At 41.3% G+C, this 27,209-nt stretch overlaps 1 protein-coding gene across 14 annotated transcripts in view; it reads right to left on the reverse strand.

Moving 5' to 3' along the window:
* The window catches only part of ZBTB20 (zinc finger and BTB domain containing 20), a 452,132-nt gene that overhangs the window by 1,876 nt on the left and 423,047 nt on the right, over nt 1-27,209 (reverse strand). For 13 of the 14 annotated variants that reach the window (XM_082751625.1, XM_082751617.1, XM_082751629.1 and 10 more), the window contains 2 exons: nt 24,215-24,402; nt 3,881-5,488 (listed from right to left, as the gene is read on the reverse strand). In XM_082751625.1, coding sequence (XP_082607751.1) covers nt 3,881-5,468 — 1,588 coding nt within the window. In that variant the 5' untranslated portion in view covers nt 5,469-5,488; nt 24,215-24,402. The remainder of the gene's footprint in view (nt 1-3,880; nt 5,489-24,214; nt 24,403-27,209) is intronic. The other variant, XM_082751619.1, reaches the window with a different exon arrangement.

The raw sequence follows: 27,209 nt of genomic DNA on the forward strand, positions 1-27,209 counted from the left end.
TACTCCCAGCTTCAATAGCACAGCCTCTGCTGCCCCAGGCAGGGAGGAGGAATGCTGTGTTCCTGTCTTGTCCTCTTACTCCTTTCTAGCAAGATCTTGTTCAAGTTATTTTACCTTTCAGTGCTTCTGTCTCCCTACCCGTATGCAATAAAAACATGATCTACCAGACCACTGACTTGTAAAACACTCATTTTTGGTAAATTGCTTCAAATTTCTCAGAAGTGCTAGAGATTGCCGGGGGAATCCAATTCTTCACGATAGGTTTACATTTGCTGCCTCATTTTTGGTCAATTCTCTTAGCTGAATTATGGACAAGAGTAACTGAAAAGGGTACCTCAATATACAGGATTGCCCAGCCAGCACAACGGAAAGGGCAGCCTAACACATGAACATCCATGGTAACAGAGATGAAACTTAAATGACCTGACCACCAGATAAATAAAATTCCTAACCAGGTAAGCCAGAGATGTGAACTCCGATCATATCTGGACAAAATACAATCAGGCAGCATTAAAAAAGTATTTAGCTGAGCACATATAACTGATTTGTCCAGACTACTTGTAATTCCTCTGCGTGCTCAGAGTTCTTCTGGGAGACAATGCCACAGCCTTAGGCTCCATAGCATCAAGCAACATTTTCATGATACATGGTAGTTCATCATCCTCAAACCTGCTAGGGCGAGAGGAGAGTCTCCGTGAAACAATTAAAACGATCCTCTTGTTTCACCAAGTGGAAAACTATTTCCTTTGGTCATTCTGCCATCTCCTATCTAGCAGACATCCTCTTCTTTCACATCCTGCTTCCTCCTTTTTACAATCTGCTCAGGACTTTTATATCCTGAAGAGTCAATTTGCAGAGACGATCACATGCCTGTAGTGATGTGTCATTTAGTCTTTGCATAGTGAGATTAAAATATGCTACTTATACTCAATTTTAAATGGAGATCATTAATATGGATTGGATGGGAAGGACAGAATTTTATCACCTCTAAGTCTTTCTTTTTATCTCACAGTTTGCACATATGATGGCAACATCTGTGGATGGATCCACATGCTGCACTTCCTTGCACCAATGATGAGTTTGTCCCAACTTGGTCAAAGACACTTGGTCAAAACCCATTAAGTCCTTACTTTCCTGCCTTTGCTGAGCATAGAGTGGTGAGTTTAGACAGGCCAATATACTTGACATGTGCTATCTGGAAAATGATGGTGTGTCAGCTATAATCATGTCAGATTAATTTACAAGAGACTGATTACATTTGCAACACTCATTTTTGCCTCAGGCAAGATATCTCCCAGAGTTTTTAAGAAGTTGGTCTCCTTTGCTCTAGACCCTGTTAAGACTATGCTATAAAAACACCCTAATTTTTTCCTGCACATATTTCTAAGATATGCTGTGTTCTGGCTTTTTCTAATTTTATCTTCTAAACCTTTCTGGGACTTCTTCTGTCCTAAGAATCTCAAAACTTGTAAGGTTTTCTTCTTTGAATGTGGATTTATATGCTTCCTTAGCGATCACTGTGTTGCCTTTTCCAACTGCAGATTTTTTAGTCCATGATTCTTCATCTTGAAGCCAGGTGTTCGGTGAATTAGATGTGCATGTTCTTCCTTTTGGTTATTTCCTATTTGGTTGGTTTTAGCCAGTAATATGGGACAGTTACTGAATATTGACCACAGCGTGATACATAGGAGGAGGCAATGATGTCTTATAAGGTGCATGGTGACTGCATACATTCTAGCTCTGCGTTTCCACAACAGTGCACGTCTGAGAACACCACTGTGGGCTACATTAAAGACAGCCTGCATGGAACATGGCAAAACATCAGTCTCCAGCCTGTTTGCATCTATATGAAAGGAGAAAGGGAGGTAGGTTTGTGTCTACACTGCAGTGCTTTCATTGCATATAAAGCTGCATCAGAGTATCATTCTTGGAAGCATAAAAACATATAGAGATTGGGTGAACTTTAGCTTGTTGACTTATGTTTTCTGATTAGACTCTTCCATGGAGCCCTCCTGACAGCAAGACTAATTCAAATTGTGCATCTCCCAAATCTTTCCCCTTTTTCCTTGGATCCCTTCCAGAGCCACTTCACCTGGCTACTTTTAACATGGCTGAGCAAAGTCATCCTGACAGTGGGCACAGCTGTCTGCACTCAGTTTTTTGAGTGTCCCCGTCCAGCAATGGACAAGGTAAGAGTGGCATGCTTTCTTCAAGACTGTACCTACAAAGGTTATTTTCAGAAGGACTTTTTTGAAGCCCTGCCCCCTGTTGGTCAAGGTGCTATTCTTTTCCCAGATATTCCAGAAACCAGTTAGTTCCTAAATGAACTTGGAAATCATTTATATACACTATTCTTTCCTTGCCACTGGAAGTTCATTATTTTTGGCTTTCTTAGACACACACAAACTAAATATGAATTCATGATTGGAAATGTCTATCAATTTCCTTGGTTGACTATCCATAGCAGCTAGGTCTTTCTTTTTGGTTCCTTTTATCCGACTTTAAATACCAAATGTAGTATGCAGTTGAGGGTGGGGGAAGTAAAACACCTAATCTCAGTGAAATTATTTGTGACAAAAACCTTTCTAGCTTTTAGAACAAGGATGCAGGCAGATATATTTTACTGTGTTTTTAATGGGATATTTCTCTGAAAAATGCAACACCATCTACACGGTATTTTAGCTACTCATCCACAGCAGAAGGATGGAAGACATAGACAAAGGGGTAGTCTTGGGATTCAGAATTCTTGATCCTTGCAATCATGCATTTTGTACCAGTCCTGAGGAGTGAACCTTTCTGTATATTATATGTATACGTGAATGTACAAGTGTGCCTTAGATTTCTAAAGGATTTTTAAATTTAAATGATAATTATACATAAATAGTAGTTAAAAGTTTACATACACACATGGAAGTTAAATTTATTTGATACAGTAGGGAGGCATGATTTACATTCCTCCCATACCTTAGGCAATTTCTCTAGGTTCTACTCCATATATCATAAACCCAGCATGTATTTTAAGACCTGATGTTAACAAAATGACTGCTTGGTGAGAGAAATATTTACACTTTCTCTAAACTAAAATTTCTCTCCAAAGTCAAAATGAGCTGAGGGCTAAAGCAAGCAAAATTTTGTCTTGAACCCAGAACAGCGTCTTCATTTTATATATATATATATATATACACACATATCTCCATGTTTTTAAGTCTCATAATTCAACAAAGCTAGAAAAGGCAGTTTTGGATTAGTAGCAAACATGGTTACCTATTTTGTCTCAAAAGACGATATACTAAAAAAAGTTACATTTTTTAGACAAAAAGGGTGCTGTTGTTGTGTTACTTTCATTATTTTAAATTTTTCTCTCATCAACTCCTATGTTTCTGTAACCACAGACAGCAAAACATCTGGCTTACCAACAGACAGGGAATTATAGCAATGAGCTTCAGTGAAGTACAGAAAAACTTCCTGAAAAAAAAACTCCAAATTTACTTCTTTATAGAAATATGTGAAATTTAGAAAATATGTGGCAGAGTGTGTGTAACACCCAGGCCTTGGACCTACTGCTGCAACTCCACCAGGAATGAGCTTGGGGACAACAAATGCTTACCATTTCCTTGTATGGAAGCAGGACACATTTCATTCCAAGCAAAAAGCGCTTGTTTCTGCACCATACACAGTTAGGCCCCTCTATGGGACCTGTGTGTGTCCACAGGGGCTCAACTTCAATGCAGTCAGCTTAGACAGTGTTCGGTGAGACCAACTCTCTGGGCAGCCTCTCCCTCCTGCTTGGGGGCTGGCAGGTTGGGAAACAGAACTGAAGTCCTTGTTTGTAAAGGACCTTCCCTGGCTTCGCGTGTAAGCCAAAGGGACGTACTCTTACCTGTGTGTACAAACATGTGCTTGACGTAGTTCTGTTTGGCGGTGAAAGTCTTGTTACAGAGAGTGCACTCGTAAGGCTTTTTTTCGCCTTGCCCACCAGCTGTGCTGTGGCCCGCAGATGGGGCCAAGGGCTGAGGGGCTGGCAGCTGAGCAGTAAAGGTTGACAGGCCAGGCTGGGACACTGTCACAAACTGTGTCTGTTGGCCAGCTATGGGCTGGGGCAGGCTGAAGAGAAAAGGCTTAGGGCCGCTGCCAGCAGACTGTGTGGTGAAAAGGGCAGGCAGGTAGGTGTTGCCAGCTGTGCCAATGACCTGAGTGTTGCTGGTCAGAGTCAGTGGCATCCTCAGATTGCTGGTGAGGGTTTCTGTCTGGCGTAAGTAGATCTGTGTGGTTGGCAATGGTTGGGCAACAGTTGTGTTGACAGAAGGCTGCAAAGCCCCCTTTTCGGTGCTGTTATTGACTGTGAGCACTTTGCTGTCCATTTCAACGTCATTGCTTCTCTCTGGTGAGGAAGAGTTGGCATCTACTTGCTGCTGCTGCTGCTGAGGCTGAGCGCCGTCAGCAGGGACGTCGTTTTGATCTGCTTGAGAAGGTTCTTGCTGCCCATCCCGGCCCAGACCAGCCATAAATTGCTGCTCCACGGAATCGGGCTCAGTGCCAATGGAGGAACTGACTCCCGAGTCAAAACTCTCCCCTTTGGGCTCACTCTCAGTGCCTTCTGCTTGGTCAGTGTCCTCAGTGCATTCCTCAGACTCGTTGCGCTCAAGGATCTGCACCCTCTGTTGGCCATAGTAGTCATAGTCATCCTCCATCTCCTGCTTAATATGGATGTTGCCCATCAGGGTTTGAATTCGGACAGGGCGTGGTTGCTTGCGGCAGTGTGTGGTCTCTGGAGTGGTGGAGAGGTACCGCTCCATCTGTTGCGACCGTTCGTGGATCCGGGTAATCCAGCTGGGGTCTTCCATGTGATGGTCCCTGGGGAGCCCCAGGGCTGTTTCGTGGTGGCTGACCACAGCCCCACTGTAAAAGGAGCGCTCCCCACTGCCATTTTGCATGGAGCAGGCATAGAGGGCCGAGTAGATCCTGTCCACACTGTGCTGCGAGTGGCTCTGCAGGTAGCCAGACTCTGTGTCGGTGCTCTGCCCCGAAGTGCCTGATTCGGGTGTTCCCCTGGGTGTCTCCTGGCCAGAATCCTGAATCACCGGGTAGACCTCTCCCACATTTTGCGAGACAATCCTTGTGCACTCATCAATCACAGTCTTGATCTGCAGGATGCTGGCAGCTGTGAGGATTTGGAGGGCCTCTGATTGCGAGACCCGCAGCACCCCACTGTACATGAAGTCAATGAGCTTTTGCACGGACTGGACTGACACCACCGAGGGGATCTCGATGTCGCTGTAGCCCAGCAGCAGCTTGTCCTGGAAGAAGGGGCTGCCAGCCGCCAGCACGCAGCGGTGGGCGCGTAGCATGCTCCCGTGGATGCGGACCGTCACGTCACAGAAGTGGCCACGGTTGCGCTGCTCGTTGAGGGTCTCGAGCACAGAATTGCTGAAGTTGTGAAGGTTGATGCTATGAATGCGCTCTGTCATCCCCTTGCAACTGATGTTACCTGTAGCAAAGCAGGTGACAAAAAAAAAAAAAAAGAAAAGAAAAGAAAAGAAAAGAAAAGAAAAGAAAAGAAAAGAAAAGAACAGATTGGGTCTTGTCCTCTGCAGAAACATAGCCAGGACATTGGCAAAGGTGACTGCCCACTGGGTAAAAAAAAAAAACAGATTATACTGTAAAAATCACAAACAAAGGCACCAATAAGAAGACATTGCCTTTGTAAGGATAGAAGTAAACTTCTGCAATTGTTTTTGCAGAAGCTCATGTTCTGAATTTTTTGGACAAAAGCAGATAAAAACAGGTGTAGCTGGCCTAAGTTTCAACCACATTCCTGGGCCTTGGACTTCCTATCAGATTATATGGCTTTAAAAAGCCTAGAGCCAGCCAACTGCAAACACCGAGCTGGATTTTAGGCTGTTTGGATGTGGACCTACTCCAAAAACGATCAGATTCTTACTTTAACGACCCTTTACTCCAAGTTGTTAATGCAAAGGGTCAACGTGAAAATGTGGTTTCTATCTAGATCGTCATTTTAAGGGATTTGGATCCTGGGTTTTATGCTACAGCTATTTGTACAAAAAGTTGGCAGTCACTTTGCAAAAATCCAAATCTGGTTCAAGATTTAGACTGTAAATGTTCCTAAAATCCCACGCACAGTTTTGTCTGGGGCTGTGGTTTAGAACATTTGCTACCCAATAGTGACAAACAGTCCTCTATAAGAACCCAAAGCAAAAAGTTAACATGAGCTGTCCCCTTCATTTTTAGCATATCCCAAGTTCTGACTGGCACCAGAATGTCATCATATAAAAACAAATGTTCTCCTGCTGTTATTTACTTGACAGAAACTGGAAAATTACAGACATTTACTCTAAGGAAGACTTTGTCTTAGGTTGGCTGAATGATATAAACAGAGAACAGTTTAGAAAAGCACCTAACTAATGGGTACAGAGCCAACATATCCTTCAAAATTAACTTTCACAAGTAGCTTCTTAATCTCTTAATCCACTTTTCCCTATCTCTATCTTGCTGTCTTTGGTTGTAATGTTTCTTTTTTTTTTTTTTTTTTTCTTTTTCCCCTACCTATTCTGTTCTTTACTCATTTTTCATCTGTTTAGCTTTTCATGGCAGAAACTACATTTTCATCTTTTAACTGTGAATAACCAACTGCCCTTTGAGTGGTAAACAAATGAAACACTATTAATAAATTATCTCTCTTAGCATTCATAGTACATCCATCACCTTGGCTCCCAGAAAACTACACTTAGGAAAGTAATGAAAAATCACCCCTACTATTATGGGCATTTTGTCTTGAATATTCCTACCTAGGTTACAACTCCTTTTACACAACTGGTTGTTAGTGTGTGAGAATTTGAAAATGAAATTTGGTAGAGAAGCATGAATAAATTAAACTAGCTTATTGTCACTGTCTGTTTTAACAGAAATATAGAGAGCAAATAAATGAGACTGAAAATGGTTTCATATACATGTTTTTTAACCCCAAAATGTCCCTCTGGTCCAGCCTAAAGGGTGCTTCACGTCTCAAACTCAGGCAGTAAAACAATGTGCACTGCAATTTGCAAGAAAATATGGAGTGCTCCCTCCTCTGCTTTTTCCTTCTCATTTATCCACTCCTGCACTCAAGCACCTTTTATTTTGGTGCTTCAAACAGAAACCACCTTGGACACAGGCGGTCATTTCAATTCCATGAAGCTGATGATACTAAAAGGGAAGCATAAAGGTCAGGAACTGGAAATCCTGTTGGGGCCAAGCTGAGTGAAGAAATCAGATGCTAACAGACGTGAACTAGCCAGTATCAGAAAGGTACTAATTTCCATGTGAGGTCAGAGCACTAGGGAGATGCTCAGATAGCAGTAACAAGGAGGAAACCACTAACAGTATCGTGGACGCTGTGAATTACATCTGTCTTGTTCATAAGCTTTGTTGGGAAACCTGAGCTTTTTCCTCTGATGAGACTGATCACAGAACTGGAAAAACATCTCAGCAATTAGGAGCCTTTCCTTCACGAGCACTGTGATTACTATTACAAAGAAAAATAATGTACAGAAGAGATCTATTTCCTCCTCCTTCCAGCCAGAATCATTCTCCAGAGGCTTCCAGGGTAGATCCATTTTTTTTTTCTTTCCCAGCAAGTCAGAGCACACAAGGATTCAAAACGTATTTAAAAAAATAGGAATCCTCAATTTGAAAGGACAAGAGCTTGGCAAAAGTTTTGTGTTTGTGAGTACACAGAAAGGTGGAAGATTAATGATAAAAACTTCTTTTCAAGACTTACAGTAGGCAATGGCAACTGATTGCATAGCTCCCCATTTATCTGCATCTGCCTTTGAGTGCTGGCGTATCAGTATACTGGAAATCTTTCTATCAGTAAGTATTGATCACTACTTGGTCTGCCCTATTGCTCCCATTTCATGCAAATAGGTCTTTAAGATGTTCCCTTGAAAAGGGAATGACATATAGTTTACATTTGGTTTTGTCAAACTAGGTATTTCGTAATAAGCAGAGCATCAGTCTAATACAAAAAGCAGTCTAAACCAAAAATCACGCCTTGTACATGCACAAGGTTGAACATGCTACAGACAGGTCTCTTGACTTGAGTTGGTGCAAGGAATCCTGACTTTGTTCATATGCATCTTGGCAGACAACAATAACTTTGTTGCCCAGGCTCTGAAAAATGCATCCTCAGACCCAGCTCCTTTTCAGAATGATTTGCATCCAAAGTCTGGGAAAGTAAATTTCGCAACCTGGCCACAGATCATGTACAGAAAGGAGGAAGGACAAGGTTCACCTCTAAGTTTCAGCATCCCTCCTCAGGTCCCGGCTGGAAGGAGTGAGAGTTGTGTAACCACAATACATTTGATCATTAGCTACTGATGAAAACAGCCAGAGTTGATCAAGGTGAAGAGGTCTGTGCATGTTCATGAGAGACTGGTGTGAACAGCTCTCCTATAGGAACTGATCTAGGATGCTAAATTCCTTGAGGTGTAGGGACTAAAATAAAAGTCACTTGAGTCACTTCATGTAAGGCAAGGAGCACCTTTCGGTTGCTCCTAGTATAACAGTGCTTTCCCTTAAAGATCCTCTTCTTATTTTTTTACTGCTTCAAGTGAAATTGGAACTTCAATCACCTCTTCAACTGATTAGCAACTGAGATTCAGTCCTTAACAACAAAACACGAGCAGTAGGTGGAAGAGACACATAAGAAATGGTAAAACAACTAATGCAGATTTTGAGGATGTTTTTTCCAGGCCACCTCCCTTGACTCTTAACACTGAAAACCAAACCTACTCAAAGTACAGGCAAGCAAATCACTTGCAGTAGTGTCAGGGATGCTACAAACCACAGCAGCATAAAAAAGCAGTAATTCAGTATAACAACTTCTAGAGATCGGTCTGTAGCAAAATTCACTATCCCATGAATTCTTCCTCTCTGTAGGGAACTGTGTCCAGATCCAAGTTTTGCTCTTGCTCCTTACTGTACACTGCTGTAAGCAAATAGTCCCATAAAGGGGGACCCATAAAGGGGTGGACTTACCAACGCAGGCTTAACTCTAAAGTAAATGTGGCATTCTGACAGAGAATACTAGAGCCTTGGACAAGCCCCAGTGGCTGTCAGTTCTGCACAAGTTGCACACACACACATGCACACACTCACCTACTCGCCGCACTGAATGCCTGGCTCAGGAAAAAGATTGCTGTCTCAGGCTCGTCTCAGACCTGCCACTCTTTTAAACTTGAGACAGTGGGAGATTTTCTGTGAAATTCCAGGGGTCTTTGTTAAGTGTCCTCCTACCCCCCTTCCCTTTTTTTTTTTTTTGTCCAGTAAACACGACGTAGAGAACCCAATGGACTCATTCTGAGAAACTCCTGTAAAATGGTTTTGTCCCCTTTCTGTGAAGCAAGTTCTGATTGGTGGGACATTCACAAACCATATAGGAAAGAATGGGTTTGAAAATGCAAAGGCCATTCTTACCCAGATGGGCAATGAATAGGCATTTGGCCAGTATAAAAAAAAAAAAAAAAAAAAGAAAAAAAAAAAGTAAGAATAAAAAAAAAAAAGAAAAGAAAAAACTGCACATTTGCAATCCTCCTGGGACGCAATTTGAAGCTGGCACGGCATAAAGGTGAAACATTTTACTGTGCAACTTTGAAAAAAGCTCCGTTTCCCCATATGCAAATACAGCGATTAAACTGTCAGGCTATTCACAGAAACATGCATGGAATTCATCCTCAACTAGTAAGAAGGAGCACAACATGGATGGGAAAGGGAAAAACTTTTGTTGTGTAATACATGACTGAGTGCTTAGATTAGTGTTTCCCTGAATCTCATCCACCCCTCCTGCTGACTTTTATACTAAGGGTATTCAAAGGAAGGCAGATTTTACCATGAGAATAACAGTGACAACCTCTCCAAGTACAGTACCAAAGGGGAAGGCAATGGCAGAAGGAAACAGCAGGCAGTGGAATGCTGGAAGATGCTATAGAAAACGTGGAAGTGCACCCCTGAGATATATCAAGGACTGCCTGAAGGCAGATTTCTATTCGCCAAAGCTACAGCACATAGACCTACATAAAGCTAGAAAGGTATGGCTCATAAAAGTGATTTTTTTTTGTTTGTTTGCCAGAAACAGAGAGAATGATCCCAGCGAACACATGGTGTAGCAGAGCTACAAAGATATATGGAATACTGCAGGTAATACACAAATGACTATGTTGTACATTTTAAAATGTATTTAATAAGGGATTTTTTTTTTTTGTACAGCCACTAGATGTCCCTTTCTGCAAAGCCAACGCTTGCTGCTTTAAAGCTCATAACCGAACGATATCACAGAATTTGATTTTCTCTAGTGTCCTTTAAAATCACAGTATCGCAAAGCTCATTGCACAGTAATGAATGACCATTTCTAGAAACAGTGATGAGGAAACCACCAAAGCTATTGTAACTCAGCAGTAGCTCAGTGCATGGCCTTTACCTGAAGCAAACTAACTCTGACGCTGGAATCCAGGCTCTTGTTACTGCGTAGTCTTTCACAGGAATAAATAGCAGAGTGAATCCCAAAGGCTCTGTCTTACTTTCATCCTTAGAGGGTAAAATGAATAGTTGCCCACCAAATGAAAGAGTTGGTGGGGTTGTAGAAACATATATAGATTGAGTTTTGGACTCAATTTTTCTTTAAAAGCATTCAGAAAATTGTTAGGCAACGAATCTTGTCTAAGTATCAGTGAGAAGAACTATAACTAAAGTATCAGTGAGAAGAACTACAACTATTTTGAAATTGCTGCTTACTTTGTCTCGTTCCTGACGAGCTTCTCAGGCCTTGCATTGAGAATACACAGTCTGGGAGACAGAAGAAAAGCTGGAGGCATTGTATCTCCTATAGAATATGTGCATCTGTAATTCAGTCATTAGCTTCTGGAAGCACCACAAACTGAAGTAACCTGCTGCTGGAGACAGCATCATCATCTACTCCTTCCTCTAATCCTTGGTCTCCAAATCAAATGTTGGAGGATTACAGCCTCCTAGTTGAATCAAAAGGATGCACTAAGTTCTTCACACAGTCATCTAGTCTATTCCTCTTCCTTGTGGTGGAAACAATTTACTTACACTACTTCTTCAGCAACTCACCTAATGTTTGCAAAAACCACTGATGTGGGGGATTTCCACTCTCTCCCCCAACAGACTGCATACTATCTTTAAAGCGAGAAAGTTTTCATAGTATTCAACTTTGAAACCAATTAATCATCCTTTCCTCCAGCAGACACAGAGAACTATTGACTATTTCCCTTTTCATAGTAGTCTCTTACATACTGGAAGGTGCCTCACGTTTCTTTTTTAAGCCTATTTTTTCTAGAAAATCCAAACTCAGTTCTCTCAATCACACTCACTGGACTTACATGTATGTTCTCTTCTCATTCTTATCTTCTTTCATATTCTATCTAGCTTGTTCTTCTTTCTTTTAAAATGCAGTAGATAAAGTACTAAAGTAGGTAGAATACTTTAGCTGAGTGATGTGAATGAACAGTTGCCTGAGACATCTCATATACATACACTTTAAATACCTTAAAGAATAAATAAAACCAAGCAAATAAAGTTCTGTTATCAAAATTAAACGCTACAGATTTTCCTTAAGGAAGGCATGTCTCTGAAGAATCCTTGATTTAGGATGAAGAAATCTCAACTCCTGCATAAACATGCCAGTTCAGGGGAAATACAGCCTGTCCATCACAACATATGAAAAACCCACAATTTCCATAGGAAGTTTTCTCATTTCCATGTATCAGTGTCCCAGCCTTAGCAATCATAACCATGGGTGCTTTCTTCGGTTCCAATGACCTGATTTATCCCTAGTGATGAAGTTTTTATGTTCTGTTCTTCTCAAATTAGTTACCCTAAAATAAAACGACATTAATAGAGTAAAAATATGTATCTAGTGTTTCCATAGACAAAATTAGTCCTGCATCAGGTTCCAACTCTTTGGGACCAAATTTATTGGAAGAACACTTTTTCCACTTAAGGAAGTGGCTTGAATTTCAAATCCTGAAAAAAATGGCAGTGGCTGACTTCTTAGTATATGTATTTCAATGATGCCAGAGGGGCCGATGTAGCCAATCCTTTTCAGACTGATTCTCCTGAATATTTGGCCTCATTCTGAAAAGGGACCTTCAGGGGAAAAGCTTGTGCAGAGTTTCAGGAACACAGGAAGAACATTTGTATCCTCAGCAGGAGATCTGACCAGGAGCAGCCCCTGCTTTCTGTTGCTTTAAAGGTTTGCTGGAATTTTCACCCAATCATCTGCTTGAACATCTTGAAAATCAGTATCTCCTTCTATAATATCTATCCAAAACAAACACCAGATGACACTACACGAATTGCCCTAACCCTACCAGATTGTTGTTAGAATCAAAATATGTAGCAGTCTACATTTAACAGGAAGTACTGTATTTTTACCAGCACAACATCTATTAATGTGTCAGTAATATACTCTATGGAAGAAAAAATCACTGTGTTCTGAAAGCTGTCAAACTTCTCTAAATTTCATAGTCTAATAACTACGTTTATTTGAAAGACAGAAATGCATGCACACGCAAGCACAACCTTATTCTCTGAGAAGCTAACATATCGAGTAGATGGCTAGTAAGAAGGAGTTTGTTTAAACTTTGCTCAGAAGACAGGCTTTTTCTGCAGACTAAGCCATGTGCAGCAAGTTTCCTGTGGACGATTTATTTAGCTAATTGCCCAATCCCTTTTTAGCACCTACCTAATGATGAGATACCTATTTTACATAAAACTGGAGACAAAACCATAGGTGTCCAGTACATAAAATTGCTTCTATACCCAGTGGACATAAATCCCAAACGTTAAGTGTAAAAGCCTCTATTTCGGTCTCCGTGCTTGGCAGTGAATCACCTCCCCGTGCTTTGCCTGGAAGTCTGCAGGCGGAGTCCATCAGCAGTAATCCCATTTACTGCAGGACCTGCAGGGCAGCAATGTCTGTGCCTCAGTGTGCTTCACATGTAAAAGAGGGGTAGCATCCCGCACCTACCTCTGCCAAAGGACTGCCAATCTTCGTTAATCTTTACCAATTGTTCTTCAGACCTCCAGGATTACCAAAATAAAGCTTTCTTCTCACACTACTCTAGTGCTTTGTTTTCTTTACTACTTGTCTGTGGTGAACATCCTACTTAAAACTGCAAAACACCAGGTAAAAACTAGCTTCAAGTCATAGTATTCTGGTGACCAAGGGCTTAGAAGTGTTATAGGACATCCACCTATTTTTATGTTAAAGAAATATTCAATCTTTTGACAGGTTACTTATTTTTCCTGCTAGTTTGTATTCTTGCTATTTTGGGAAGTCCAGAGATACTTCAGAGAAAAGAGTGCTTTCAAAAGCCACTTTTATTCTCAGGCACATATTTGAGGTACAGTCCAACACACCTCCCTTGTGAATACTGGCATGCACTCTGTTTTACTCAATTCTCTGCTCCTCTCTCAACTTTCTTTTGCAGACCCTTCACTGTTACGGCCATGCCAATATATCCCTGTAGTGCAGACACAAGCCTATATGGATGGAGGCTGCTTTATCTGTAGGTATCTACAACACCGACAAGCAACATACACTATGTTAACAGAAGAACCACCAAAGCTGTCATCATTACAGGGCATTTTACCAGGATGGCAAGGTCATGACATGGGTGATAATTCTTATGCTCCTGCAAGCTGTAATCAATTTACATTAGCAAAAGTCGGGATCACCAAACTCCACTGAAACCCAAAAGTGAGAAAACTGCAACTGCCCTCTTGTAATAGGAAGCAGAGAAGGCCGTGTGGCCACATGATGGCACCATTTCCTAGGAAGAGAAACCAGGCTGTGCTCATCTCTTCCTCGTTATGGCACGTTTTAATATTCTAAATGAAAACTGTTTCAACTGTGTTCGCTTGTTCCCAGAGAGCTCATGCACGATTATGCCAAGCCCCAGCATGGCCCAACTGTTTTAATTGGCTGTAAGTTTAAGGCAGCTGGGCTCTTTAAAAACCTAGGTGCGTGCATCTATTGCTAGTTTTCCTCTATGGTGCCAGGTACTGTTACTCATGTGGCATGCTGAGGATTTGCAGCGAAAGAGTTACCAGCCAGGTAAGAGTTAAGATGGGCCAAAAATGCCCATGAAGTTACTGTGATAACACTCTCCATTTAAACAAAGGTTAGGGGGATGCTTCTTGGAAAAAAGAATAAACTTTTAGAAAAATGGAAGTAACCATGATGATGTATTTTGCTACTTTATGGTCCCAATTAAAAGCTTACTCTATTAATTAAGAAGACTTCCACCTGTTTCAAGGGCTTCTGTTTAAATCTTAAGGGCATATTTCACATTGCAAACCTGCACAAAAAGTGAACAGGGATTCCTTTTGGTCATCTCACTGTGTTGGATCGTATACATTTTTGTCCTCTCAGAAATCTTGTTCAGGGAGGAGAAAGGGCTGGGATTGGGGGGTGGGAGCTGAGTGTGGAGGAGGAATGAATTAGAGGGATAATAGGTGCAAATACATTAAAATGTGTCGGCCAAAAGAAACAATTGCTATTCCATGAACTCTTCAGATTTGCCCTGTATTGTTAGGTTTTCCCCCAGGCAGAAAGACAAGGAGAAAAAGCTTATCAGTTGGAGTGTGGTTAAATACAGTAAGACTAAAAGCCTATGGGCTTTGGTTAAAAGGAAAATATAGATTAAAACCTCTTAAGATAATTACCTGTTTAGAAGATTTCTATTCAAGCTAGAATCCTCTAGGGGAGTGGTTGTAGCAGTCTGTTAGGAAAAGGGTGCAGTCAGAAATGGTTGGCTTTCATGGGAGAGCTGCAGTCTGTGGAAGAGCACTGCTTATACCCTACGTGTTTCCAGAGAAAGGTCTTTAGAAGTAGGAGATTTTGTTCTGGTCACAGAAGTAGTGGTTGATGGGAGTAAAAAGGAATGGATGAGAAGCTGTAAATGCCAGTCCACAGGACTGGGAAAAGAATTCTTTTCTCTCTTCCAGTGGCTGTGTCTCAGTTCTGGCCAGAGGAAAGCTATCACATGAAAATGCTAGATTTAATTTGGTTATTTTTTCCATTTATCTTTTTTACCTGTTAGTAAAAGGGTAATTGTTAACTAATACAACTGGGTAGTTTGGTGAGCATCTCAACTCAGAAATACTGTGAGGCAGATATTCATACTGTGCTAGACTGTGGCTCCTTTATTTTGAGTTTAGGGGGTGAGTGTTCAGGCCTGCTTCTGATTCAGATTTAAATATCAGCAGTAAACAGTATAAGCTCACATCAATGATGCTGACGGCCACAGGAAAAGTTTCTGTCCTCATTGAGACCTCTTCAGTTCCTGGCAGCATGCATATTCCAAACCCACCTGCTTAGTTTTGATAGAAAAACATAGGACAGAATGCTCTAAACTAACAAATGACAGTACTAACCAAGAACATAGCATTCATGGAAGACTTGATATCATGAGATGGATCTGTAGCATTAAATGCACATTGCTGCTTCCTTTTTTTTTTTTTTCTCTGCAGGGAAAAGGCCCAGGAATTGCATGTATATGCATGCATACAGGTGATACAAACAGGTGATACTACTGTAGTACTTAAGAGTTATTTCACAGGTGTGCCTTCAGGCGCATTCTACCCTTTGCTCAGCCAAAAGACATGAGTGATAACATCTGGGAGTTTTACTTTTGAATACAGGGAGGGCTATGCCCTGTTTTGAAGCACTATATAGGATCAAAGCACAAGGTATTTTTTGTTAAAGTTGACGTGGTTGCACACACAGGCATGAAGCTGTGGGGAGAAGTCCCTTGCTCTGTTTTTATTTCCTCTATCATACCCCTTTTCACACAAAAATTGCTACTTTGTGTTTTTTTTCTCAATCTGTGTAACATCAATAAATTACACGTTATCACTCCTATCATCTAGTTATAAAGAGCCTTTCAAGATTTTTAATAGATACACAATATTGCTACACTTACATTTTCACTGGTAAGAACTCCAAAATAGCTGTTGTGAGATTACTCTTAATTTATACTACTTCTCTCTTGTGGGTTTTCAAGAAGAAGCATTTCACCACATGCCACAGATTGATACGGAGCATGTATTGAGCATCCCAACCGGGCAGAGATCCTTTCAGTGTTTAATACAACAAAGCTGGGATGAGTAGGGGTTCTAGGATTTGTTTATTTTTTATTTTTCTTTCCATAGGCACAGCTAATTCCTCTAGGAGCTATTTGTGCTGACAGATTAACTAGAGATCTTGAATTCTCTTTATATTCCAGTTCCTGAGTGGTGGAGACGTAAATCTAGATCTCATGTTATTTTAGCCTTCTAAATGACTCCATGGACAATGAAAAAAGCATAGAAGGCATAAATAAAAAGATGGTGCAATGGCATTCTCTTTAGAAACAATCACACTTGGTGTACTGTGGAACCCAAACGCACAAGGCCAGCAAGACCACATTGTCGTGTTTCATTGTACACCAGGCTGCCAAGACAAATGCCATGATAGAAATGAAGGAATTTAGCAAGAGTTCATTCCCCAACATCCCCTAGTACACTTAATAGACATTAATAGGTGTTATTAAACAGTATCTTGCTTAATGTTTCAGGTTCTCTCCCAGTACCATGTTAAGACTTCACCACGTAAGCTGAGACGAAAAAGCTCCAGCACTAAACAGATCAGTGATGAAAAGGAACAGAAGGTGACCAAGTCTATTTTTACATCTGTAACTTTGGAGTTGCATAGTTGCAACAAACCAGGTAATTAATGCACCACTCAATGCTTCCCAAAGCATTGAATGTGTCTCCTTATAATATTGGAAGAACCACCCAAGAGAGATGTAAGCACTGAGGTATGCAGGGTATTAATAACACACAGCAAGACAAAAGAAGATATAGATGTAGCTGTTTTAACTTTCTTCAAGGAAGAGTCACCTGTCAAGCATATGAACATCTTTTGTGTTTGACTCTGCTACAAAAACCATCCTTCTGTAGACCATAGCAGGGAAATGGTACATTTGGCTTAGGACTGAGGAGACAAGAGCAGTTGCAGGCATGCTTAAAACATGAAATAGAAATGATCAACATGATTATACTTCATACCCTTTGAGCAGATTATATAAAAAGGTAGTATGGGCATGTGCAACTTCAGGAGGGAGAATTAGCAGAAAAAAAATCACAAAAACAAAACCCCAAAACAAGAGGAAATTAGTCAGAAAGAGTCTGAAAGGAAAAGATAAGGAATTAAAATCTATAAGATCAGCAGGGAGGTGGCCTTAATAATACCTTATTAGAATCCATATCTAAGGACAACAACAACAACAAAAATAAGGAAGAAGAGAAACACTACAATGGTTAAATAACAAGGTATAAGAGTTCAGCAAAGCTGAAAATGTATCCTTCCAAACACAGAAATCATGCCCAAGTAACACTAATAGAACAGAGCATAAACTGTTGCATGCTCGATGTAAAACAAAGATTAGGCAGGATGAAGAGGAAATGTAAGGAAAAAAACAGCTAAAAGTATGAAGACTGATATCGTAATAAAATATTCTTTAAATGTATCAGACAAAGAAAGCATACAGGGCAATGACTGGTACCTAAAAAGAACATTAGATTACGTGGACTGATAGATTAAATAGGCAAGAAGCAGACTCGGTAGGTTAGCTAGACTAGGGATCTATGAAAGCAATAAAGGTAATCCAAGAAGTTACAGAAATTATCCAGTGGAATTTGCATTTTTTTCCTTTAATTTTCAGAATGGAGGATGATGGGAGAAGGAAAGCTACCTCAAGGAGGTGAAGAAGAAAACACTGTCCTGGAGATTGTTACTGAAAAAAAACAAACACATCAAAACTAAACTAAAACAAAGAGAAAAAAAAATCCAGATCAACCAACCTACCAGAAACCCCAATGAAGGAATATTAAAATGTCGTAACAAACAGTGATAAACACTTCGGAGTTGTATAGTGTTCATTATTCACTCTTTTCATGAGTGAAATAGTTGAAACACTCATGTAATACATAAAGGAAGGATTTATAGAAGACTCATAACTTGAAGAATGGCAATGAAAATCAGTGGGGGCAGACTCTGAAGACATGAACAGGTAAACTCAGAAACACGCCACATATGTTTTACTTGACAGTTGCAGTATGTCTCAGTGGCTGCAGCATGAGTTAAAAATGGAAATACCATGGTATTATCAACCTGGTCACCTCACAAACTTAAGAATGGAAACTATGGAATTTTAAAGAGTAATACACCTCTTTTCCTCTTCCCTGAAACTTAGAAATAATAGACATGCTGGGGACATATCTTCAGGCTCTTCCCTGAAATCATGAAAGCTGGAAGCTTGCATGGTGTTTTCAAACCAAAGCTGAAATTATGCATGTTATCACTTATAGTTCTCTAAGTGGTGACCACTAAGAAAAGCCCTGAATACCACAAGCCAATATTACAGTGTCATCAAATAAGAGAATCAGCATTTAAGATAATTAGATAAATTTTAAAAAGCCTGTATGTGACTTATACATGTGATTTATGCATCAGTAAAAGTTAGGCTCCAAAGTCACTCAGTTGCTTCTGAAAACATACTCACTGACTTCATAACTGAAGTACCATATGTTATTAGTCATTTCTCATGAGAAGAAAAGCCCGAGAGACCAACCTGACAAAACTCACTTAGTGTACTGATTAGGAATACAGAGACCAGTTCCTATCAGTAGGACAACATTATACAGCACCACTTCTTCAGTGGATTGTGACAGCTTTTTCAAGAGAGGCAGGGCAAGCTCAGCTTATAGTTTTACATACCTTTACTTGTACTTACTTCTGGCTCCAAACAATTCAAACAAAACACATCTCCTTCAATGAAAACACAAGTCATTCCTGCCTGATGCTTCTTTGATAATATTACAAACAGAAATAAAAACCTACAGGATGCAGAAAACACCTATGACTTGAAAAGCAAAGTGTTTACTAAGCACAATTCTGCATGTTCTGCAAGATAAACATATAGCTACCTCTTGTGAGATCGGTATTTGAGAACTATGGATGTCCTTGTTTTCAGCTTAGCTTCCTTCAGAAAAGGCTCACATCATTATTATATTGTCTACAATAGGTTATCTAAACATACATCCTTTCTTAGGTCACCAAAAACAACCTAAAAATACTCAGCTCTAGCTAACACATAGATAACACATAGATTAGCAAAAATACAGATGAAATGACAATTAATGTACTGCCTGCCACTGAAAACAAGGAAACTGGTAGAATCAGGGCCCTCCTTCTCCCCTCAGTGTAGAAATTGTTTGAAAGCTCCAGAGCAGTTCTTAGGGAATCATAATCACACATTTCCAGAGGCAAAGAGGGAAGACCATAAGGACACATAACCATTCTCTTCCTGCCACAGAGCCTCAAAGAGGAACACAGGAAACCTAAAACATAAAGATGAGGCCAAACCACCTTAGGATCCATCTAGTCTCTACATTAGCCATGGGCAAATCAAACCTGTTGATTCACGAGAAGGAAATGGACGATCCCTCTAGCTGCGCAAGAAAATTAAAAGCTGGAGTTTCACACCCACTCGCAATGCTCCGTGGAGTTTAGGAACCTCTTGAGGTTCCCTCTCTGCCTTTCCCCACTTTGCTGGAAGGCTAACAATCTACAAAAAGCAGAATTTAGAAAACAGCCTAATTTCTAATTTCCCATCCTGTGAAAGTTAAAAACTCTGGAATTGGACCAAGTCAGCCACATCACTTGAGGACATATGGACAAATAGTTCAGATCTAGTTCATTACCAGAAGTGCTTATAAAATGCGTTGTATTCAATATATAAGAACTCTCTGGCCCCTTGGTAAAACATTACTTATTAAAGTCCTCCCCATCACAACAACTTGCCAATGATTATTTCATGGATTTTTCAAAAGTTATCCATGCCTCACTGTTCTTTGCAACTTTCATGCCCTATCACGGTCTGAGGTGTCTAAGAATTCTGTGTTCTTTAAAAATCACAACATTTGCTCCAGCAGTGTTTCCAATAATTGTCCAACCTGCCTCCCAGTCCCATGGAAACTCTTTGCTAAGATGTTACTTTTCCCTTGTCTGGAACAAATTCCTACACAGATGGACCATCCAACGTCTAAGAATAACTCTTTTAACTATCAATAGAGACAAAGAGATTCAGCTGCACTTTTCCCATGGGATTCCTTTAAGTTTGGACACATCTGTTAAGATGCATACGTCAGAGCCTGAATGAAGTTTTTGTCTGATTGTATCTCTTAGCACTTGTGGAAGTTTCTGCCAAAATTATCTTATCTCTTGGCACTTGCAAAAATATATACTGATATATGCTTTCTAAAGGCCTCCTGAAATAAGCGGCCTATACAGACCAAATCAGTTTAAATAGAGAGCAAAGTCCCGATGACTTCCTTTCCTCCTAGCAAAATCTTTAGAAGCTTTACCTGAGGGAGTTCAGCCTTCGAATCTACTACCAACTTTACGCGTCCTCTGTCCCTAAACAAAAAAGTGTGTGGAAAGTTGCAAACAGCACCAATCTCATATACTTTACTTGGCTTCTCTGTAACCTTTCCAGAACCTGTGCCTCCATACTCAGCTTTGTAGTTTTTTGCACAAACACCTTTCTTCTGAGCAAGCAGCTACATCTGTTTGTGACAGCTGAGTAGCTAGAGGTGTTTGGAGCTCTATCAACTCACTCTATGATTTAATTCCAAATTAATTCAAAGTGGTGCTTTCTATTTGCCAAGCCCTACATGAAAACAGTTACCTCAGGAAGCACCTCTTTCTCTAACCTCTTTCTCCAATTGCATGGCATGAGCTCGCATTTTCCAAGACTGAAAAAGATGAGACCTGGACACAATGTGTCCTAAGTTCTGGATTTTGCTTCGAAGATAAACCTGCACTGGAAATACATCATAATGTTCAAAACCAAAGTCCTAGAACAGTCAGAAGCAATTCAGTTTCATCGTGAATAAGCAGCACCAGAAGCAGCAGGTAGAATATACTACATTAAGCCCTAAATTAAGTTGTATGTCACATATGACTTCACTCAGATATTTTTTTTCCCCCCACTAGGTACTCATCTCAGTAAGACTGGCATTCAGACTATTGCTTAGGCTTTCTTCACCTCTGCCTTTTACGGGCGAGAAGCAGATGGCTATCATGGAGCTTTTATTTCCTATGCTTGGAAAAAGTATTTTGATGTGAATCATTCCAAAAGCACCCTGATTTTTTAAAGTAAATTGGCTTATGAATATTTCTCATAATAAATATGTGGTGGTGTTTTCTGCCAAGCACTAGTGATTGTGCATGCAAAATGGTCAGTGAAGATTTCAAAGTGATTTGAATAGGTGGCCCATAAAATCCAAGTCTTTTTTCCAGATACATGAATGAGGGCTTACGGAGCCATCTGTACATCAGTACATTTTTCCAAGAATGGAAATACCCTCCGTGCTAACTCTTTCAGGGTGTTTCTAATATTTTGCATGAGACAATTCCTCTCAAACTTCCTGCCTAATCCTAGTTTCTAAATAGAGTATTTATCATCCTACCCCCCCAGAATGAAAAATGCCCTCTTGAGAATGAAATATAATCTGCCCAGTCACAAGGGTAGAGGCTGCATGGTGGTCTGGGCAAGGGAGGAGAAGCAATCCTGTAGTGTTTAGAAGGTAGGGAGAAGGACAGGAGGTGATGCTGGCCCAAAGAAGGAAGATATCATCACAGATCCAAAAGCTGAGGGCAAAAAAGAGATGTGGCCATGTAGTTCTGAGAGGAGGGGAAGAGAAGGGCAAAAGGAGGGGTTCTAGTGTGAGGGGAAAGGCAGGGGAGGACAGAGGTAAGGAAAGAGTTTATAATGACAGGAAAGCACATTTTTAAATGTTGGGAGCTACAAATACTCATCTCTTGGGTCAATGAATGTGTTCCAGCAGAAGGAATTGAGGCAACATTAAAAAAAAAAAACACACAAAAAAAACAACACAAATACATAATGTGGTAGATAGCTGTAGCAAATATGCAGACATAAATTCATCATGCCTTATTTTGTCTTCGTGTGAGAAACTGGCATTGCTATTTTGCAAGAGCATGCCAAACACTAATTATATGCATACTGCCCCAAACAAATACAGCCTGATGAAGGTTATAACCCAGCATAAATAATGGAGGTTTTTCCATTGGTTTCAAAGCACAAGGAATCAACTAACAGAGATCAACACCACAAGAGGCTTTATCATTTCTTGAATTTTTGCAGGACTCTAACTGTATTTTGGGAACTAAATTTCAACAGCTACTGAAATAGGAGAGTATTAATGTTGAAAATATTATTAAACTTATTTACTGAAAAAAACGACTTCCATGTGAAAGGAGCATCTATTCTGGGTTTTAAGTTTTTCATTCATATTGGTACTGTGAATTTAGTAGGAGTGAAGGTGATTTGGGGACATTAAAACCTTTGGGGTGTAAAAGGCTGTTTGTCCACAGAACAGGTAGAGCATGAAAATCTGTAGGCTCCACCTCCCCATGGTGCCCTTTGCCAATTTTCCTCACCCCTGAACTTGGCCACCTCAGAAAGCAAAAGCAGGAGGTCATTCTCTGAGTTCCCTACAATCCCTGCTGGCCTCTGTCCTAAGGTTGCTTTCATGGGTTTCTATTTGTACTGTCAAAAAACATCAGTGTGAGGTTTCAAATCCCATTTAGTAATGAACTCTTTCATCTTTGTGAATGGGATAAAGAGATTCTTTGTTTGAAAATAAGGATTATATTTTTCTTGTTGTTCTGCTCATTTTTGCATCTTTTCACAAGCTTTTTGTTTTCAGAAAACATTACAAGACAAAACTGTATCCCGGTTTTAACAAAGAGTTTGACATCTCCAATTTGAAGAGAATTCTTACATACACTAAATAGCATGCTGCCTGCTGCTCAATTGTTTCACGTCTCTTTCTTCTCCCCAAATCACCAGGTGAGATTTAGGAAAGTCTCCCCAATGTTTTTATCAGCTCTATTAAAACCAAGATCTCTAGAAGAAGCTCATAATGAATACAGTCAGAAGCCAGCAGGAATGAATTGCAGCTAAAGTGATTTTGATAGTGATGAGCCCTATAACCCAGCTGCTTCCAAGTTTGGCCCTGAGGCAGGATTTTTAAATTAAGAAAAGAAAAGAATATACATACTTTTTAATCTGATTTTTTTTTTTATTGTCATGCCCTGATTTTTTTTTATAGGCCTTTGCAAAGTCTGGTTGGCTTCTGAGCTCTTGAAACCTGGCATCATCATCTTTCTTCCTCCTTTTTTCCCCTTTGTAAGTTTACAACATCCTAAAACCACCACAAAAGAGGTAAGCTATATTTTATACAACTAGTGAATGATGAGGTTGACATCACCCTCTGTGTTCCTACCCAAGAGACTTTTAGGCAGGGACCACTATGAAATGATGTCGTTTTGAAGACTTGACAGGGTAAGTGCTGACTTTTTAAAGCATAGTTTTAATCATTTCTCATTCTCTCTCCTTTTTTTTTTTTTTTCTTTTTTTTTGGGGGGGGGAGGGGTTTGAAAATTTTGCATGTCCTTATGTCCTTTAAAAGTTAATGTCCTTTAAAAGTTAACCCATGCTGAGTAATCTGAAAGTGAATGCACTGAAAACAAGGGTCTTAGGCTGCTACAAGCACACAAGTTCACAAAGATCTTCCAGAGCCCTCACATGCTTTATATGAACCCCTCCACAGAAGCACTTTTCCCTGTCTTGGTGGAAATCCTTTACAAGCCAGAATGTTAGAGCCAGACACTTGTTTTCTCCCACTGGAAAACAGTACAGGCTGAAACTCCCTGCCAGTAGATATGCTTGGGTAATGAGAAGCATATGACTACCTGAAGAGGAGTAACTACAGTTTTAGTTTGAAGCAGACACGCTCAGAGGGTTTCCCCTTTTTACTTCATAAGAAGTAGGAGCAGCCAACATGCTCTCATCTTCCCCCGGCTGGCTGCATTATTGTGACCCTACCGCAAAACACTGTTTTAGGGATAATTTCCAAAAAAGGGAAAAGGTAAACCCTGAGGAAGTCATGCTTGTGCCATTATGGAAAGATCATCCAACTGGCTGGAAAGCCTATTCTGCAGTAAGGAACATCTTTTCAAGAACCCTGGTGCAACCCAGCAGTGCGTTGGTGTACTCACAATCAGATGACCCTGTGTGTGCGTGCAGGTTTGTTGGTGAATGTGGTGAGTGGATGAGGGCCGGGTTCAGAGACGGAACAGCTTCAAGGTTCAGGCAGGGAAGGCCCGGCTTGGCGCTGCATGCACCCGTCTGAGTAATCTCATTCTCCTCAGACGCCTTCTGGTTTTCAGCTGTCTTGGGTTTCTTCCTGAAAATAAACAAAGAGACCTTTGAAGGGACTGACTGCATATTTGGGAAAAGGCATTTTTAGAATCTGTTAAAGATAACTTTCTTTCCCCCCCCCCTCACCCTCCCTCTCTCCTCTCTTTTCCCTTACAGGGGAGGGAGGCAGAGAAGACTCTCCTCCATGCTTCTTGTTTGGAAACAAGCTGCTCCTTGTTTTGACTCTGATGCAATGGCCCTGAGACTGTATTACAGCAAACAGGCCAAGAACGAAGCTCCTCATTCTGCCCCTACTGATGACATATAAAATGAAACTAGTCCCAGTGGTTTAGACAGTTGAAGCTCCATTTGACAAATATTAACTAAGGCTGCAGCATTCTGAACAGAAAGTTATACAGGAATGCAATAGACTTGTCTGAAAAGCAAAAAATATGCAAGTTTCCAGTTCAACACAAATCAGGGCAAAGACTCATAGAGAAAAGCAGTGAAGTAATTTTGATATGCAGAGGTCATCTAAGTAAAGCATTAGGATTTGGAACCTGAAACAACAGAGAACATGCACGATGCATGCGAATCCCAAAGCCTCTGCCTACCCAGAACCTCGTGGCATTTTGTATACACAAGGGATTAAAGCAAGTAGTGATTACTCATTACACAAATGGGGAAACCGAGGCACAGAGAAGAGACTTGATGGACTTTGGCTCATACAGCAAGTCCTCTGTACAGGCAGGCAAGAACCTGGATCTCCTCTTTGCTTCTTTTCTATTTTAGACTTGAGAGCCACATTTCTGATGCTCCCTCGAGGCAGGCAGCTGCCAGGGGGACCTTGGGCCACAGCCTCTAGCAGGGGACACCGCTGCCATAGCCTACGATGTGGCCAACAGCACCCAGATAAACATTTGGCACAGGGTGCTGCTGGAGCCATGGTAGCACAGCCTGGCATCCACCACTTTTTGTCTGGGTCCATGATGGTGACAGAGCTCCTCTCGATGGAGATGGAGACAGGTCCTATGTGTGAAGGGACAAGCCAGCAGCCATCGTCAGCATGGGAAGGGCTCCCCACTGCATGTGCGTCCACCTGGGACAGCTTGCAGGCGACACACTGAAAAACGTGATTTTTGAGACCTGGCAGGGCTTCTGGCTCAATTTTGAGACAACCCTGCCTTACAGGGACAACGTGGGGCAGCGGGACGCCCGCCGGGCCGAGCAGAGGCCCGGGCCGCTTACATAAAGGCGTTATATAAGGGCGGCACGCCCGGCCGGGGGCAGGGCCCGGGCCCGCCGCCATTTCCTGGCGGTCGCCGTCGGGGGGCAGCAGGCGCCCAGGCCCGGCCCGCCTGCCGTGGCCTCGGAGGTGTCACCTCGGCCGCGACTGAAAGCTTCGGCGGGTGTGGGAGGGAGAAGAAGAAAACACAAGTTAAACGGGCCAAAAAGAAATAAAACAAATCACGACGACCTTCCCCCTCCTGCCCCTTTCCTCCCCCTGCTCCCCTCTTTTCACTAACAACCCACAAGGTGAAGAAAAAGCGGGGAGTTTTTAGTTTCCTAAAAAAATAAAGAAAAAAAGTGATGCACAACACCCCCTGCAGAGGCCAAAATTCCCCCAAATCCTCCCTCTTGTCCAGAAGGAGTGCTTTCGGGTGTTGCAGGGGTGGTTTTCAGGGGAACCAAAGGTGATCGTGGGCAACACTGCTCTTCCTGAGAGTGCTGGTAGCCCAGATGTGTTTCTTTTGGGTTACTGGGGTTAAAAATCCCCACAGCGGACACACTGAGGCATGGACTGAGGGCACAGCCGGCTGCTTTCTCCACATATATAATCAATATGCTCAAAATAAGCCAGGCCAAAGTCTAATCAGATCTAAATTAAAACAAATAGGAGATGACAAAATGGACCTTACTTAAAGTTTTAAAGGTATAGGTAAGGGCTGAACCAATGAACTCTATATTAAACAGAAGGAAAAATCAAAGTATTTTAAAACATATTTTTCCTGAAGAGTAAACAGAGCATCTCATCACCACAAGCTCTGGCATCCCTCAGTCTGTTCCCCATCCTGTCACCACGATCCACGTCTTGCTGCATAGATGAGGATACATGAGATGTATAGCTTGCACGTGAGCATGTATAATTTAAAGTGCACAGACTGCATATGTTTTGTTCATAGCAGTCTGTGTAGCTCCTTGGCATACTAACTCTGGTAACTCCCATTGTACGCCCTCACACGTCGCATGTCCTGACCCCATGACTTTTCCATGTGCACCCAGCACGTGCTGGATACTGCAGTGTGTATAAATCAGTGCTTTTTTTTACAGCATTGCTACCCAAGAAGCTTTCAAATAGAATGGCTTTTGTCCAGGCAGCAAACGATATACATAGTCAGTTAGACTCTGGTTGTGTCTGGAAGCTGAGCTCCCATATTTCAGCCCAGAAATTGAAGTTGAACACTCAGAGTATGGCCTCTGACTCCAGCTCTGTCCACACACAAAGCTGTTTTCCTTGGGCTGGACAGTACTGTTATTTGCAGGGTAGGGGCTCAGTTTGAGCAAGCACTGCCTGTTGGTTGCTAGCACACCCAGAGTGTTTTGTTAGACCAAGCACGGACCAAAGCTGAGCTTTACTTCATCATGATCAGGCTGATCCTGTGTCTACCTCCCAAAACTCATCAGAGGAATAGGTTAGAAATACTTGAACTCCAGGTAGTGACACCAATGAGGCTGTGCACATCATCCCCTGACTCTTCCTTTCCAAACCTGTGTATTTTCTACCTCGCTCTGCAGGCTGATGCTATATTATCGAGATACTCTTGCATTGTCACTTTTCCACATCAGCATCCT

This window comes from Aythya marila, assembly GCF_965140915.1.
Source record: "Aythya marila genome assembly, chromosome: 1".
Taxonomy (NCBI): Eukaryota; Metazoa; Chordata; class Aves; order Anseriformes; family Anatidae; genus Aythya; species Aythya marila.